The 16,503-nt window shown below is 48.1% G+C and overlaps 1 protein-coding gene across 3 annotated transcripts in view; it reads left to right on the top strand.

The window, feature by feature from the left end:
* The window catches only part of DHRS7B (dehydrogenase/reductase 7B), a 53,040-nt gene that overhangs the window by 23,925 nt on the left and 12,612 nt on the right, over positions 1 to 16,503 (top strand). For 2 of the 3 annotated variants that reach the window (XM_010383768.2, XM_030923073.1), the window contains one exon: positions 11,846 to 12,024. In XM_010383768.2, the coding sequence (XP_010382070.1) occupies positions 11,846 to 12,024 (179 nt within the window). Of the gene's footprint in view, positions 1 to 8,612; positions 8,751 to 11,845; positions 12,025 to 16,503 lie in introns of those variants that run through there. The other variant, XM_010383767.2, reaches the window with a different exon arrangement.

The following is a 16,503-nucleotide window of genomic DNA, read 5'->3' on the forward strand; positions in this document are numbered from 1 at the left end:
TTTATAGCAGCTTTATTCATAATTGCCGAAACTTCGAAGCCACCAAGATGTCTTTGAATGGGTAAACTGTGGTACATCCAGACAACTGAGTATTATTCAGTACTAAAAAAAAAAAAAGAGCTATGAAGCTATGAAAAGACATGGAGGAAACTGAAATGTATATTACTAAGTGAAAGTAGTCAATCTGGAAAGGCCACATACTATATGGTTCCAACTATATGACATTCTGGAAAAGGCAAAACTGTAGAGGTAGTTAAAGGTTCATGGGTTGGGGAGGAGGGAGAGATGAATAGGTGGAACACAGAGGACTTTTAGGGCAGTGAAACTATTCTGTATGGTATTACAGTGGTAGATATATGTCAGTATACATTTGTCCAAACCAAGAGAATGCATAGCACCGAGCAGGCACTAATGTAAACTTTGCCCTCTGGGTGACAATGATGTGACAGCATAGGCACATGGGTTATAACAGTGTAACACCGGTGGGGGATGTGGATAATGGAGGAGGCTGTACTTATGTGGATGCAAGGGTATATGGGAACTCTGTACTTTCTGCTCAGTTTTGCTGTGAACCTAAAATTCATCTCAGAAATTTCATTAATTTAAAAAATGGCAGCTATGAGGCAGTAGAACTGTATATTCAAAGAATATACATGGGCCGGGCACAGTGGCTCACACCTGTAATCCCAGCACTTTGGGAGGCCAGGGCGGGTGGATCATGAGGTCAGGAGTTCGAGATCAGCCTGACCAACATGGTGAAACCCCGTCTCTACTAAAAATACAAAAATTAGCTGGGCATGGTGGCGCGCACCTGTAATCCCAGCTACTTGGGAGACTGGGGCAGGAGAATCGCTTGAACCCAGAAGGCAGAGGTTGCAGTGAGCTGAGATCATGCCATTGCACTCCAGCCTGGGCGACAGAGCGAGACTTCATCTCGGGGAAAAAAAAAAAAAAAAGAATATACACGAAATTCTGTATCTAAAACTGTCCTTCAAAACTGAAGGTAAAATAAAGACATTCCCATATAAACAGAGACAGATAATTGGTAGATTGCAGATTTGTCCTTCAAGAAATGCTATATTAAAGGAAGTCCTTTAGGCTAAAAGGAAATAACTCCAGACATTATCTTGAATCCCCAGGAAGAAGGCCCTGTGAGAGAAATAAGGAGAGAGAAAAATCTATCTATGAAGAAAAGTGGGAAGTCTAACAGTGGGTGAAATAGATTGATTACTTACTGTATGACTGTCCTAAAGAGACACAGCCGTGTCCTCAGGAAATATTTGCTAGGACGCTTGGTAAAAGAAAGTGATAGGGCACCTGCTTAGGCTATTTTTAAGTGAAATCATAGATGTTGGGAGTGGCACGGCCTTCTCAGCTCATGATACTTGCCTTCCCAGTCAGTCCTTCCAGCATGTGTCCTTCCTCCTGTGTGTTTGCTGGCATTAAAAGTCAGTGTACCAAATGTTTTCAGGAGAGTTGTTATAGAAACTTTCAAAACCTCCTTCAGAATAAAGGTCATTTTCTAGTTAAATTTCACAAAAATGTTTTTCACACAGCTCTAAAAATAACTTGGAATTCAGGGTGAGCCATCATCCTAGATAAATTACAGTAAGGCACATTTGTCTGAGAGAAAGAGAGCGAACAGAGACATAATGATTTATCTAACTCTGTGAGGAAACGAAGACAACAATTTGTTAGAATTCAAAATATTCTGATTTCAACCATGAGACTACATGAAATTAAGCAACATTTAATGTTTAATCCCTAGTGAATGACATACTTTTGCCCCGGGATGTGATTTGGTTGCCGTAATTTGTTTTAGTGATATTTTGCTGAGATAAAGCTGCAGGAATGTTTGCTTTTCTTATGGCAACTGGCGAATAGTTGAAATGGACTGTGAGAACTTTTGTTATTCAGGATTCTGCATAATACTGAGTGTAGGCAAATAAAACAACACATCAGGGCTCTTGTTTTTTCTGTAATCTGAGGATATTAGATTAGATTATTTCCATAATACAATCTTACTCAACAAACATTTATGAAGTTCTCACCACATAGATGGTGTGGGAGTCAGAATGAAAGGCCAGACCCTCAGAGAACTGCCGTCTAGGGAGGCACATGGCAGTGAAGGGTAATCATTGTGATGCTTTGTGAGATGCCATGGAGGCTACACTGAAAAGGAAGTGATTAACGCTGTCCAGGTATGGGGGGCAGCGCTGCTGGGTGGCTTGAAAGGTTTCAGGGAGGAGATGGTGCCCAAGCAGGACTTGAAGATTGGATAGAGTTATCAAGGAGGATAGCAGGCAAGAACGAACGTCTAGAGACCCAATTTTTCTTATACTTTCTACTTATCAAAAAGTATTTAGCATTGAGAGTATTTTCTATAATGAAGGCTCTTAAAATTATTATTTAATATTTCTTGAGCATCCTTGGTACCATTTAAAATACAGGTTTAAGCCAGGCACAGTGGCCCACACCTGTAATCTCAGCACTTTGGGAGGCCGAGGTGGGTGGATCACCTGAGGTCAGGACTTCGAGACCAGCCTGGCCAGCATGGAGAAACCCCATCTCTGCTAAAGACACAAAAATTAGCTGCGTGTGGTGGCGGGCACTTGTAATCCCAGCTACTCAGAAGACTGAGGTAGGAGAATCGCTTGAACCTGGGAGGCAGAGGTTGCAGTGAACCGAGATCGCGCCACTGCTCTACAGCATGGGTGACAGAGCAAGATGGTTAAAAAAAAAAAAAAACTAGGTATAATCTAAATAATCAAGTTAAATTAGAAAGAAATGGCTTTGGTACATTGTCAGGACACTAGGAGGACGTTTACTTCTGGAGTTTTTGTCAGTTCTGTGTATTTTACTTCTTGAGTCTTCATGCTGACCACTCTATTTCAGTGAATTGAGTTCACTTTAAAAAGCATATCAGGAAGTAAAACTGCTTTTGTTGTGTTTCTTTTCCTGCTACAAATCTCCCAGAGTCTGCTTGCAGTGAAGTGTTAATAATGCGGTCTCTCCTGTCCGCACTTCATTGCCCCCATGAAGAAAATCCCATGAAATGTTACAAGGCATTTTAGTGGATGGAAAAGCAATACAAATGACCAGATTACCTAGGTGCTTAAAATTGCATCAGGTGGCCTCCTTGTAGCCCTTGCCACATGGTAATTAAATGTGTGTTACTGATTGTTCTCCTCACTGCCTTAGTCCACACACACGGTGGCATCAGGGGCTGGGTCTTGTTGATTCACTGATATCCAAGCTTCACATCCTTAGGGCATGATCACAGCTCACTGCAGCCTCTACTTCTGGGGCTCAAGTGATCCTCCCACCTCATCCTCCCAAGTAGCTAGGACCACAGATGTGCGCCACCACCCCCTGCTAATTTTTGTATTTTTGGTAGAGACGGGGTTTTACCATGTTGCCCAGGCTGGTCTGAAGCTCCTGAGCTCAAATGATCCTCCCGTCTTGGCCTCCTAAAGGGCTGAAATTACAGGTATGAGCCACCGCACCTGCCTGTGCTCAATCGTGAGTGTAGATATTGTCATTTGTTGTGCTTCATTTTGTTTTTTGATTTTTTGTTTTTTAGACAGGGTCTCATTCTGTCTCCTAGGCTGGAGTGCAGTGGCATCATCATAGCTCACTATAACCTCAAACTCCTGGGCTCAGGCAATCCTCCCACCTCAGCCTCCTGAGTAGCTGGGACTACAGGTGCATGCCACCACACCTGGCTACTTTTTTCACTTTTTTTATACAGACAAGGTCTCACTGTGTTGCTCAGGCTGGTCTCAAACTCCTGGGCTCAAGCAGTCCTCCCGCCTCAGCCTCCTGAGTAGCTGGGATTACAGGCATGAGCCACTGGGCCAGCCTTGCTTAATTAAGTTTCTGAAACTGATGCCTGTATATAGTTCCTCTTAGATACTCTAGTTGACGCTCTAGCATCTCCTTTTAAACTAGATTTCTGACCTCATATTTATGTTGGCATCTTATCTGTCTTGTTGCTGTTGTTATATGTAATTTTTAAAGACAATAATCTGATTTAGGAGTCACAAACCAGCAGTGGCCTCGGCCAGGTGCGGTGTTCGGCCAGCACAGCAGTTTGAATTGTTTTGACTTTGAATGAAGTCTTCAGGCAAGGCTTGTACTTCGGACAGCCCACTACTCTGTGTTGTTTTACATTGATTGTTTCTTTCATTATCACAATTACTTAATTTTTGTGTTTCTTTGTGTATTGTCAGTCTCCCATAGGGGCTGCCTCCATGAGGTCAGACAGCTTTTTTCCTTCTTTCATTGCCCTCCACCCCAGCCCTAGACCGGTGCCTGGTACCAGAGGGCACTCGAGAAGTATAGTTGAGAGGATGAGTGCACGACATCCAGGATCTGAGGTGATCCCCGGTGTGGGTGTGGAAGAATAAGGTTGGTCTTTCTACCAAACATACTCAAACATGACAAGCTCTTAAAGCTGCCAGCTTGGCTGCTATTGCTTGGAACGTTTCTGAAATTCTCTCTGGGGAATTGCCTTTTTTCAGTCAGTTTATGATTCAACAGCACAGTTGTTCAAGATTTTCACATTTACAAAGTGCTTTCCCATGCATTTTCCCATTGGAGCGACCATCCCCGTTCTGATGTGAGTGCGCTTAGTTTCAAGTAGTGAATGAATCTACCTGTGTAGAACAGCAAGTATGCAGCACGGTGGTCTTGTCCCCCACCCCTCGTGCTGACTTGGTGCTTTCTCTTCTTCACCACCACAGTCAGTGCCTTGTCCAGTTTCTGTCAGAGGTGGGTGCAGTGGGCCTGGGGCCTCTGGTGTGTTTTCTAGGAAAGAGAGTGACATTATTCCAATGTCTTCCAGCAACACTATATTCACTTTTTTCTTTCTTTTTTTTTGAGACAGGGTCTTACTCTGTCACCCAGACTGGAGTGCAGTGGCACGATCTCCACCTCCTGCGTTCAAGCCGTCCTCCCACTTCAGCCTCCCAAGTAGCTGGGACTACAGATGCGTGCCACCACGCCTGGCTAATTTTTAATTTTTGGTAAAGATGGGGTTTCTCTGTTGCCCAGGCTGGTCCCAAACTTGTGAGCTCAAGCAGTCCACCCACCCTGGCCTCCCAAAGTGGTGAGATTACAGGTGTGAGTCACTGCGCCTGATCTAATTCACTTTAAAAAGCACATTAAGGCCAGACATGGTGGCTCACACCTGTAATCCCAGCACTTTGGGAGGCTGAGGTAGGCAGATCACGAGGTTAGGAGTTCGAGACCAGCCTGGCCAATATGGTGAAACCTCGTCTCTACTAAAAATACAAAAATTAGCCTGGCGTGGTGGCATGCACCTGTAGTCCCAGCTGCTCGGGAGGCTGAGGCAGAAGAATCACTTGAACCCAGGAGGTGGAGGTTGCAGTGAGCCAATATCACACCACTGCTCTCCAGCCTGGGCAACAGAGTGAGACTCTGTCTCAAAAAAACCAAAAACAAAAACAGAAAAACACATTAGAAAACAAAATTGTGTGTGTCCAAGTTCCTAGGTAGCCGTAGTAAGTGCTATAATTGATAAGCAGGGCTTTAGGCCAAAATGAACAGGCAGACTTGGCATGGGCTCTGCCTCCTGCTCGTTGTCACCGCACTCCTGTGCCATCACATTACAGGGCCCAGGCTGGGCTTTGGCACCTTTCCCCGCCCCCCCACCCCGCATGGGATTGCTGGGAAGCATGTGCTCGGCGTCTTACTGGAGAGCAGAGCTCACTTCAATGTGGCTGCTCTTCCCAGGATTGAACACTCAGGAGCCTGGTCTGAAATCTTCCTTCTGGTTTTATTTTTACTAAAGCCAGCCTGTACTCTTTTAAACCAAGGGGCTGAAGGCTGGCTTCTGAAAATACACCCCATGGGCCACTCTGCTGTGGCTTGTTCAGGCATTCCAGGGAGGGCTTGCTGACCTGAAGGTGTCCTCTGGCCCAGGTCAAAAGACCAGAGAAGACACTGGCACTAGGACCCGCCACTGGCAAAGTAGCTGCCATCTGAGGTAGGATATTGTTCTTTTTTTTTTTTTCTCCAGTCGAAGGCACCCTTAATGTGGCTTCTCAGACATTTGAGACCAAAAAAAAAAAAAAAAAGCAAAAGCAGTTTGACCCTGCCTTTACTTTCTGAAAATGACAGAAGCTTTCAGATATATTTCAAGATATGGGTCATAAACATGACCCATAGTTTATGTCACCTTAAATAGAGCAGCTGATTAGAACTGGCCATTGCTTATAAAATAAAAGAGTAGGTGTAGCTTTGTGGGAGCAGGATCCTAACTGCTTTAGCGGTACTAAGCCAATCCTTGCCGTGTGATTTCAGTGTTTTGCCTTCCAGTTGAAACTCCTCTCTGCCCTTTAGCCCAATTTTCTTGTGTGTAACATGGCAAATTATTTCATGGCTAATCCTTCTTACAGACCTGAAATTGTTCTTTTTGAAAAATCTTTGGTGGGTTTTGAGATCCCCTCCTTTGATTCTCAGATGTGGCTGTTAGTAGTTTAATTTCTATGTGTGGTTTCTGAGTAGATTCCAACAACCTATTTTTATTAACAGTTCTTTAAAAAAAAATGCTTGAGAGAAAGGAATCTTAGGAACGGATTCCGTCTGTGAAATGCAATGGAGAATTTTGGCCAAAGTAGAAGGAATGGAATGGATGACATAAAGGGTGACATTTGTGCTCAGAGTTGATTTCTTGGTGATAGTCTTATGTCTAATTTGAGGTTCCAGAAGCCCTTTAAAGGGTGGATGAGCTGCATGAACGGATGTGAGGGAGTTAGACAGTGGTGGGTTCAGCAGAAAGTAAAGGTGCAGCAGAATCACAGGGAGAAACACCGAACTCTGGCTGCCCGGGCCCAAGGAACACTCACCCTTAGAGGGACTTTGCTACCTTTGTACTCTTTTTTTTTTTTTTTTTTTTAAGACGGAGTCTCACTCTATTGCCCAGCCTGGAGTGCAGTGGCACGATCACGACTCACTGCAAGCTCTGCCTCCCAGGTTCACGCCATTCTCCTACCTCAGCCTCCCGAGTAGCTGGGACTACAGGTGCCCGCCACCTTGCCCGGCTAATTTTTTGTATTTTTAATAGAGACGAGGTTTCACCGTGTTTGCCAGGATGGTCTCGATCTCCTGACCTTGTGATCCACCCGCCTCGGCCTCCCAAAGTGCTGGGATTAGAGGCGTGAGCCACCGCCCCCGGCCCCTTTGCACTCTTTTAACCTGGGTCTAGAGCTCATGGATCTGGCAAGGGATGAAAATACAAGCAGACAGCATTAATATGTGAGCCCCTGAGATCTCTCCCTTCCTCACGCCAGTTCGTGAGTCTCATCATCAGTGCAAGACCATGCTTCAGGTCTCTTGCCCAAGGACTGAGAGTGTGACTGTGAGTGTGCACATTCCATGTGTAGGTGGTGCTGTCTGATTCCAGATGCCGTGTGCACTATGGTTTCTATTTGCGGGGCTCTCACCTTCTTCTGGCCTCACTCTCTCTCCCCATGTCTCTGTCCTGCTTTCCGCCATGGCTCACAGTGGTGCGGGACAGACTCTGCCCCTTCTTTCTACAAGCTAATCTCCAAATGCTGAAGATCGTGAGCCAGATATTGTTTCCCAGTCCCTTTTTATACCATCAGTCTTGCCTTCTCAGTCCATGATCTGACTATATATCTGAAACTAGCAGTTAATAAGGATTTTGGTATAAAATGCATGATTGATAAATATATTAAAGTTTATACATATATATAAATCCTTCTTGTATGCCATTTTCAAAGAAAACAGGCCTCCCTTTGACCTTGTTTTATGTAGATGTATTTCCTAATCTGGAAATGTGGCCAGCTAGAACACTGTTCCTTTCTTCCACTGTGAAGCTGTCCTTTTAGCTGGTAGAAAGGCCTAGACACCACAGCAAGGTGATGGGGCTTTCCGTGGCTAGCTCTCCTGGCCATCCCACTTCCATAGTCAAGCTAGGAAAGTGTTGGCGCAGCTGTCTCTAAGAGCCCAAGAAGGCCCAGCAGTGTGGCCACATGCCCTGCAGAGTGGAAGAACAGTTAGAAGGGCTTTCAGAATTTGAAAAACTCTGGAAAGAGTCAGGATTATCAATATGAACAACTTCATCCGGTCAGGAAAGTTACGCTGGAATTGAAACTGATTCTCAGATAAATGGCTCGCTCTGGGGTATCTTTTCCCACCATGGTCATTCTTTGTTAGCAGAGGAGAGTTGGCACTGGATTTTGTTTTCTGTTTGTTTTTGAGACAGGGACTCACTCTGTCACCCAGACTGGAGTGCAGTGGTGCAATCTTGGCTCACTGCAGCCTCAACCTCCTAGGCTCAAGCAATCCTCCCACCTCAGCCTCCCAAGAAGCTGGGACTACAGACGTGCACTACCATACCTGGTTAGTTTTTGTATGTTTTGTAGAGATGGGATTTCACCATGTTGCCCAGGCTGGTCTTGAATTCCCAGGCTCAAGCGATCCCCCTACCTCAGCCTCCCAAAGTGCTGGAATTACAGGCGTGAGGCACTGCGTTTGGCCTTGGCACTGGCTTTTAATTTACTTTGCATTCTGATTCAATAGCAGCCTACCAGACTGAATGCAGACATGCGCTCTCCCCACAGAAAGCGGCCCGGGCCAAGGATGGATCCCATTCACCCGGCGCCATGTTTGCCTCAGGCAAAGTGGTCCCCAGGGCCAGGAGACCAAGGCTGGCCTATGATGTGTCAGGTGCTCAAGGAATCCCAGAAGTGTACAAGACGGTGTGTAGTTTTCTCTTTTCTTCATGACATAGATTGCTGGCTTGAGTTTTAATTAGGTTGCATGAAAGTACAATTCGTTGGGAGCTTTAATCATCTTCCACTGGGGAGCCTTGCTGGGCTGGTTTATTTTCATCCTACTCCTCCCTGGGTGTGAAAACGGGGTTGAGGGACATTTTGGTACCTGTCTGCTCTCTCCTGCTTTGCTGGCCTTGATAACCACATTTTCTAACACAAAACTTGGGACTGACTTCTGCCAATGTTGTGGATGGAGCTTTTTCCTATTTGTTAATTTGATTAAACTGAAGGGTTGATGAAGATATAGAAGTTAAACAACACTGGACACTTAATACATTTAATGAGCTTCCTTTAATGAGCCAGGGGTTCGACAGCCTTGGGAGCCTGATTGCTGGGAGGTGAGGTCCTGAGATAGTCGTGATCATGATGATGCTGGTGGCAGCTGTGTTCCTTCTGTGCGCACAGATGAATTCATCCAACATCGTAATAAACCCAGGAGGGAGGCCCTCTCATAACTTCAGCTCAGAGGCAAGGACACTGAGGCTCAGGGCAGTGAGGCCCCTTTGCCAGGCTGCCAAGTGACTGGGCCAGAGTGTCACCCAAGCCAGGCTGGCTTGAGGGTTCATCCTCATGACCCCTGCACTGCCACTGTTGTGCTGCAGTTAGTGTTTTTCAGGTGGCCTCTGGGTTTTGGGAAGCGACAGACTGCATACTTGGCTCTTGACCCCCATGACCTCAGTGGCATTCTGCCTCAGCCCCAGGTCGTCGGTTTGAAATGGGGCGGACTTCACAGGCTCTGGCCTCCAGGGGCCCATGGAGGAGTGTTCAGAGGGGTTTCCACCCCACACGCCTAGTGGGGCTCTGGGTCCCGGCCCCAGAGGCTGAGGCCTACTATCCTTCCCTGAGCTGAGGCCCCTACCCCTTTTGTACCTCAAGCTCATCCTGGGCAGTGGCTGCGCCCTGGGCCATTCTGGACAAGGCAGGGTGGTCCTACCCTGAGACCTACCTGTTACAAAGACCTGTGATTGCAGTGGGAAAAAAGCTTTTACCAAATAGCCATCCAGCCGAGTTAACTCTTCCTAAGTCCCCACCCCTCAACCAACTTATTATATGCAAGTTTTAAGCTACCCTTACCTCGAGCCTTCTCTTGCCTTTTGTCAATTGCTATAATTTTCTGGTAAAGCTATATCAACAAACTGGCAACCATTCCTGCCTCCCACTGTCTATCCCTCCTTCCCCTGGGAAACCCTCCCACATTCCCTGTTTTCAGGATCTTGGTCCTGTGCAGGACTTCAGGCAGCACCCACAGAACCCTGGAGTGGCACAGGCCTCGGTGCCTACCCTACACCTTTCCTGAGCACTTCTCAGATTCCAGACAAAGGGTCCTTGGGACCCAGCATAGCCTGCAGGCAAGAACACCTGGCCAGAGCTTCCTCTTGGGGCAGGGATGCTACCAGTAGTGCCTGGGTGAAGAGCTTGGTGCTTTAGATACCACTTTAATCCCCAGTTTATCCAGCAGAGGCTTGGCATAGTGTAGGGCAAGAGGGAGCTTTATCCACACAGCAGATAATAGCTGAGGTGTTTTCAGAAGTGGATTGAGTGGCAGTTGGTGGGAAACTGTCATTTTTACAGTCCGAGAATGTGGCTGTTTTTTACGGTGGTTAAGAATTCAGGTGTATCTGGAAAACCAGGTGAAAAAGTAAATGCTAAACTAGTTGACTTGACAGTTCCAGTTGCAGTAGAATCCCCTTGTAGGGGGTGGTTTAGTATAGATCAGGGCAGCCACCCTGAACATGAACTTCAGGATCAAAGCGACTTGGTGCATAGATGGATGCATGTTGGGAGTCCACAGTATTCCTGGCCTCACTCTGGCATCCAGAGTTGATGTCCTCTTAGGAAAGGAAGCAGAATTTCTTTTTTTTTTTAATGTGTGGGGGGCTTGAGATGGGATATTAAGTAGGTAAGTGAGGGTTTTACATCATTGCTCCAAGCTGATGAATAATTTAGAGCTACAGGCTGGTTTGCCAGAACTCTCTTCTTGGATTCCAGCCTCTTCCTTCCTGAGAAGGATTCTGTGCTTGTAAACCACAGTCCTGGAGGTGGACTGCTGGGGGCCTTTTGTCTCATAGACGCTGGCTCGCTCATCCAGTGGCCTTCCAGGGCATTGCTTCCCAGCGACAGCACGTGGTGCTCACCATGGTCCTCACCAGCTCCTCCTCGGCCTTCCTTTAACCCTGTGTCCCCCTCTTATCTCCTGCTTTGGGCACAGGGGGACAGGTGAATGTGGAAGAAAGGAGGAGGTTCAGGGGAAATAAGGGCAGGTGGGGAAAAACACACATTTCCCAAGAATCAACTGCACACTGTTGCATAGACACTCATACAGCGTCCGGATTTCACGGCTCACTGGGGAATGCTGGGCAGGAACATGCCACAGGCACAGCAGGGCAACACGCTCACCAGCCGGAGCCCACGTTGGTGCCTGGGGCAGGGCCCTGCACTGAATCCCCTTTGGGTGTCTGTGAGGCCTGTGGTCAGAAGTCCATCTGTGGCCCTCACTGTAACAATCTAGGGGCTGCTCCACCCAGAAACGTCCATCCTCTGAGTGTCTGCTCTGAAGAGGGTAAGAATTGGTACGATTTCCTTTTTCCTTTCCTCAAAAAAACCCCTTTCTAGTTTCACAAGTATTCAGGGATTGAAAATGAAAACAGGTGTTACTCGAGGTAAGGCCAACACAGGTTTCCGAAGGAGAGGCAGGTGAGTACTGACACGCCACCTCTTCCTGTAACACTGTGGGTGACTACATCCTAGGCTGAATGGCATTCTCCGCTTGTTCCCTGAGGGGCAGCATGAGGCCTGTGGCTTTTCTGTCCGCTCATGTCAGTACTGAGTAAGAGGGAGAAAGTTCTACAATGCTCGACAGTCAGCCGAGGGTGCAGGGCCCGGGTCAATACTTTCTGGGGCTTAGAGCTGAAGTCCACAGAAGGAGATCTAGGATTCGTATCAGATGAGAGGAAGAGCCTAGGAAAGTCCCCTGAGCTCTGCTACTTTGTCACTGGTGTGTTTGGTTTTGGTTCTTCCAGGAAGAATCTGCCAAAGGCGAGGGCCATGGACTTCATCACCTCCACAGCCATCCTGCCCCTGCTGTTCGGCTGCCTGGGCGTCTTCGGCCTCTTCCGGCTGCTGCAGTGGGTGCGCGGGAAGGCCTACCTGCGGAATGCTGTGGTGGTGATCACAGGCGCCACCTCAGGGCTGGGCAAAGGTGGGTGCTGGAGGCAGTGCTGCCAGGGGGCGGGGGGAAGTCAGCCAGCGATGGGGAGCGGCCCAGCTGCACAGGAACCACCAGCGCAAATGCCCAAAGCGGCAGCAGAAGTCCAGATAATGGAAGTGGGCCGGATGGCACTGTCCTTGGTCCAAGTGGAAAAAGCAGGAGCCAAGGCACAGTGAGAAATGACTCAGCGTCAGGGTGGGAGGCAAGCGCGAGAGAAGCAGCCTGGCCCCGGGGGTGGGGTGGGGTGGGAGGGGATGGGATGGGATGCCTGCCCCTCACAGGGCAGCCCTGCTCAGCCCCAGCTGCTTGCTGAGGTAGGAATTTTATGTGAAATCTCCCAATTTCCAAATATGGACAGCTAACTTAAAACGTGTTTTTACCTCTATGAGGACCAAATGAAACATGTCCTTTCCTAGATTCAGCCGGGACCTCCGGTTCACAGCTTTGGTGCAGCTTTCTCTGGGCCTTGCCTTCCCAGGCCAGGCCCCCAGCTGTCCCCTCAGCATGGTCTCGGCAAGGTCAAAGACAGGATAAGTGGTGCCTCAGCTGTTCCAGGGTCTCTGGTCTAGGTCCATTCCAACCCAGTGAACACCATGAGCTTCTAAGTCTCAGGAATGGTGTACCGGGACCCTGGCCTGGAGTGTCAAAACCTGGGTTCCCCCTTCTCCCATTTCTGGAAGCCTCTGAGTTACAGGGCTCCATTGTTTTCTTGCCACACACGTATATTGACTTGGCACGTTGCACATGCACACACCATACCATCTGCCATCCACACTCACGCTGAGTTCCATGGAAGAAGGCTGAGGAGTTCCCTGAATTGTGGTGACCCACCCGTTGCTACATCTTCTGGTTGGTGATAGCTCAGCTGGAGCTGATGGAGCGCGTGCTAAGTGGGAGGCTCTGGATCAGGTTCTAGAACAAACAGATGAAAGACAGGGTCCCTTGCTTGAAGGAGGTCACAGTTGACTGCTGTAAGGAGAAAGGCAAGGACTTATCTCAATATATTGCCATTGCAGTAGCATATGCTCCCAAACCAGCCTGGTGGCGACAAAGCACATGTATATGTGCTGGCTTGTGCTAAGCATTTTTTTTTTTGTATTTTTTTTTTTTTTTTTTTTTTTTTAGTAGAGATGGGGTTTCACCGTATTAGCCAGGATGGTCTCGATCTCCTGACCTCGTGATCCGCCCGTCTTGGCCTCCCAAAGTGCTGGGATTACAGGCTTGAGCCACCGCGCCCGGCCGTGCTAAGCATTTTTACATGCATTATCTCACTGACTTCTCACAGCTAAGATTCAGAGAAAGAATAACTAGGACTTCCAGCTGGAAAGTACAAAACCAAGAGTCAAACCCACATCTCTCCGTCTCTAGAACTCAAGTCTCAAAGCTGCAGCAGGGGAGATGGCCAGGTAAAAGGAATAGGTGGGCTGGTAGACAGAACATTCCAGACAGGCCCAGAGGTGGGAGAAGCACGGTCCCGCAGGGACTTATAAACAGTTGGGTGTTGCATGAACACAGAGAAGCAGATGGGTCTTTGTGGTGGAAGTGGCTTGCAGTTGGCCAGGGGTGGCCTGGGAAGGCTTTAGGGAGTATGGATTCATTTATGCACCACTGTAGATGTTAGGTGAGGTCTCTAGGGGTAAATACCGTGTCTGTCATTGGATATCCAGACCTTTGCAGGGACAGCTGTCTGCAGGCCCTTTGCCATCGTCAGTCCTCTGACCTTACTCAGTTGCTATATATAGGGTGGTCAGCAGCCACTTCTCTTGAGTTCAAAGAGAAGCATTTTGTGAAAGTCCTTGAAGAGCATTTGAGGGCTGGCAGAGGTGGAGCTCTGAGTCGCAGGTGCTCCCATCCGTGGATGTTTGAGAAACATGCTGTCATCTTCATTCTGCATCTCCTCTCCTGACACCAAGACTATGAAGGGAACAGAAAATGTCACGGAGGTCACCAGACCTGTCTGTGTATTATAAGATGTCAGGCCCTTCCTGGATTCCAGTCACTGCTTATATTCTGCCCCATTTTACTTTTTGGGAACAGGAGTTCCTCCATCCAGATAAAGTAGAGCAGATTCTTAACTGGCCATGTCAAGTACAGCCACTGTTGATGCCACCAAGGACGTGCTGCTGTTGCCTTGCTTCTGTGAGGAGGCAGAGCTATGTTGTCCTTAGTGGCTCTGCCTGCCGTGTCAGCCACCCGGAAGGTTTGGAGTTATGCAATGAGTCTTCAGTTTTTCATATTTCTCCTATCTTGTCTCTTGTTTTGTGTATTTAAGCCTCTTGAGCTTGTCCTTGTAGAATAGTGTGGGACCACTGACTAAAGGAACAGAACATTCTGAATATCAGCTTCCTCCAGCTTTAGCCACAGGGCTGTGCACAGCTCTCTTGATTTCCAAGCTAGGCATGCCAGCGGCACTGGACAGTCATCTGCAGCCCTTCACGTATGTACCTTGGAGTTGTTTTTCTTGGACCCTCCAACCTTCCAGTATCAGCTTTTCAATAAATGAAAATGGAATCCTTCCAATCTGTTGTTTTCATTTCTGTCACTCCCTACACAAACTTTCATTTCCTCTCTTTTTAGCTTTGCTCGGAAGCAAAACTCAAACAAAATTGAGGCAGTCAATTCCCCAAAGCAGTTTAGACTCCAGCGGGACTCCCACCTTTGAAGGGTTCTGTGTCTGCACCCTTTGGTGGGACCTCACAAATGTCCTAGGTATTGGTCAGGACAAGACAAAATGGGGTGAGGCAGCCAGCAGGACCCAAGGTTCCTAGCCTTTGGGAATGATTTATAAACCGGATGAACAGTTCCAGCCTCAGGAATGCTGGCGTCTGGCTGGGAGTGCAGCCACCACCCGCCTCATTCCTGTAGGGGTTTTGCTGGTCTGCTGAGAAGAGGACTAGGGCAGGCAGGGTTGGGGCGCTGGGACCAGGCCTCACTACCCATGGTGGGTGCTCTCTCTGGGCTTCCACCCTTTGTCGGGATGAGAACACACCAACCTCATCTCCTTCAAAGAAGATGGTGTGTCTAGATTGAGTCTACTTAACACCTTACCGAAGACTGGCGGGTGTGTGGAGAGGCGCCTGGGGGGTGAGCAAATGCTGTGTAGGGAGCTGAACAAGAAGCTGTGGAGCACAGGGAGGCTTCACACCATGAGAGACATCAGGGAGCCTTCCCTCAGACCTCTCAGGACCCCTGGTCCTGAAGGATGCTGGAGTTTCTTCTCCTCCTCTGTTTGGAACCCATCTAGCTTTAAGGAAATTTGATCCTTCTCTGAGGGCAGGCCTGTTCAGACCAGTACACACCGCCTGTCCCTCTGACCTTTCCTTTCCAGCGGAGGAGATGGCAGCCCTGATCCTCCAAGCCTGCAGCATTGGCCCCTCACCACATGGCTCCTAGAGATGGAGCTAGCCTGCAAAGGCCATTCTCTTCCATGAACCAGGAGCTAGGGCGCCACCTAATCACCTGGGCCTCTTAAGATTCCATCTAGAACCAAGTCAGTGGCTCACTGGTGTCAGGTCAGGGTTAGCCAGGGGCCAAGGTGTCCTGTGCAGATCTGCTGGTGAGCACTTGAGGGAGACGCCTCAGGTGAGGACAGGAGTTCAAGGCTGCGGTAAACTATCATTGTGCCACTGCACTCCAGCCTGAGCAACAGAGTAAGACCCTGTCTCTAAAAAAAAAAAAAAAATTTTAATAAATAGAAATACAAAAATGACAGTTGACACTGCAGGTGCTGTTTATCTAACACTGTGGTAAGAGATTCCTACCTTAACTCATTCAGTCTCACAGTCACACCCCCAGGGGCTGAATGAGTTAAGGTAGGTAATCTCTTACTACTGTGCTTGATAGATAAAAAGCGTCCTAAATAAGAAGAAAGTCAGAAACAAAGAAGTTCTAACCGGAGTTGGAAGTCTAGCTCAAGTCCATTCTCTTGGCTGCTGAGCTGTCCTGCTTTTCATAAGCTGTATGGACGTTTTCGGGGCACTGAACATTTATATAGGATATGTTGCAGGGGAGGGTAAGCAAGAAGCAACGACACCACCGTCTGCCTCCTCTCCTGCCATCACTCCGTTTCCTTTCTGACTCCCCACAGACTAGTCCTCCACCGCCAGTTCTGATGGTTTACCCTCCTGTGTCCAGGGGATTTTTTGTCGGGCCCTCCTGCTTAGCCACAGGAGAATTACCTGTGACCCTTGCTGGGCCCCCCACTCACGGCTGATCATGGCCTTCCCTGGGATTTGATCGGAGCTGGGAAGAGACAAGACAAAACCGTGCATGTGAGCTCTGGGGCCTGCCCACGTGTGAGAGCACCCGGGCAGCCAGCGCTTGGGTCCTTCCTAGGTTTCGGCCATCCGGCTCTCCTCTCCATTCTTGAACTTCCCCACAATCCCTCTGGCAAATTCTCTTTTTGCTTTACCCCAGTGTGAGTTTAGTTTCTGTTTCTTGCCACCAAAAGAATATAGACCATGTGTCTGA

This window comes from Rhinopithecus roxellana, chromosome 19 (genome assembly GCF_007565055.1).
Source record: "Rhinopithecus roxellana isolate Shanxi Qingling chromosome 19, ASM756505v1, whole genome shotgun sequence".
NCBI lineage: Eukaryota > Metazoa > Chordata > Mammalia > Primates > Cercopithecidae > Rhinopithecus > Rhinopithecus roxellana.